General features: G+C 39.4%; 1 protein-coding gene across 1 annotated transcript; it reads right to left on the bottom strand.

Moving 5' to 3' along the window:
• Positions 1-702: 702 nt before the first annotated feature.
• On the bottom strand, positions 703-1,207 carry LOC126082797 (60S ribosomal protein L27a-like). Its single transcript, XM_049895793.1, has one exon. The coding sequence runs from the start codon at positions 1,189-1,191 to the stop codon at positions 745-747; it is 447 nt and encodes a 148-aa protein (XP_049751750.1). The 5' UTR covers positions 1,192-1,207; the 3' UTR covers positions 703-744.
• Positions 1,208-1,521: the final 314 nt, after the last annotated feature.

Below are 1,521 nucleotides of genomic sequence, written 5' to 3'. Positions count from 1 at the left end.
AAATAACGTAATCAAATATATTTTTATTTTTAATAAGTATAAGTAGCCTCTGAATAAGGGTCAAAGCACGTGCATATGAGTAAATTATACGTTTTAGTGTATAGACTTACTAACTTATAATTTGGCTGTTAGGAATCAATTTTAAATGCTTCCTGGTTGTATTCTGAGTAAGGAAGTTATTTCTCTATTATTCGTTCCTGCTTTACCTAATATGGTTTAGTGTACTTTGATATTAAATTGATAACTGTATGATCTTCTGGTTGCTATCAACTCATGGAAAAATGGCTTAAAGGTGATAACTTAAAATGACAGACATAATTTTCAACGTTTTTATTCTTGTTGCTTCTTCGATGTGAGCTATGGAACTTAATCTAAGTTTTATTTTTATTGTTTATCTTTCTAACACTTCTATTTGGGATGCAGAATGTGTTTCATTTTTTTTTTTTCAACCAGAAGATAATATATTATCAACAGGTGTAATTTTCACTTTATAAACGAAAGGATGTGTTAAGTTAGGTAATGGCCCAAGCCTCTAAAGTACTGGTGTATCCCTACCATACAGCTTCTGAGGGAAGTCAGCAGGGAGACATAGGCCTCCATACTCCTAGAATCTGTTAGGTGGGGTCCTGATGCTGGCAGTGCTCAGCATTAGCTACACAGGTAGGGATGTAGAGATGCCACCAAAGAACCTACACTCAGACGTAAGGGAAAAGCATTTAACATTTAATTAACCTCCATGTAGCTTCAAGCCACCAGGACACAGGCACCCCCAACACCCTTAATCTTCTCCTCAGCTCTTCTGCTGAAGAACTTGGCCTTCACGATGACAGGTTGTTTTGGGAGCGTTCCCTTCCCCAGAACTTTGTAGTAGCCCGATTGCAGCACATCAATGATGGGAGCAGCTCCAGTCTTATTTTTGGCAGCATTTACCCTTGTCTGCTCACTGACTAAGGTCCACAACTTATCGAGGTTGACAGTTGGACAGAAGCTCTGGTTCCTCTTCAAGTGGTAATGTCTCATACCAACCTTCCCAAAGTAACCTGGATGATATTTGTCGAAGTTGATCCTGTGGTGATGCATGCCACCAGCATTACCCCTGCCTCCTGGGTGCTTCCGGTGCTTGCCGATACGGCCGTGGCCGTGGCTCACGTGGCCCCTAAGTTTCCGGGTCTTCCTCAGTCTGGATGGCATGGCGGCGGCCGAGGCCAAAGAGCTGTGTTTCATTTTTTAAACTCACATTAGGCACTTCATGGAACATTAATATCTAGGGAAAACCTATATAAGCACCTCCATTTAAGTGTATTGATTGTCTAATGAGTGAGGATATATTTAATATAGTGATGTGCAGCTATTTTCAGTATACATTAGTCCGCTCATACAGTTGCCATAATCATGAGACTGCCAGAGCATTCGATGAACATTTAGGTTGTATTTTTCAAAATGCTTTCAAAGAAAAGCATAACCACACTCAAGCTGTTAAAAATTATGATGGTAATGACAATAATAATAATAATAACTAAA

The sequence above is a fragment of the Elephas maximus genome, chromosome 9, assembly GCF_024166365.1.
Source record: "Elephas maximus indicus isolate mEleMax1 chromosome 9, mEleMax1 primary haplotype, whole genome shotgun sequence".
NCBI classification, from domain to species: Eukaryota; Metazoa; Chordata; class Mammalia; order Proboscidea; family Elephantidae; genus Elephas; species Elephas maximus.
The sequence above is the reverse complement of the archived record's forward strand: the minus strand, read 5'-3'. Positions and strand labels throughout refer to the sequence as shown.

Bases quoted from the DNA above. Each gene is read 5' to 3' on its own strand.
- LOC126082797 (XM_049895793.1), bottom strand. From the start codon at position 1,191: ATGCCATCCAGACTGAGGAAGACCCGGAAACTTAGGGGCCACGTGAGC.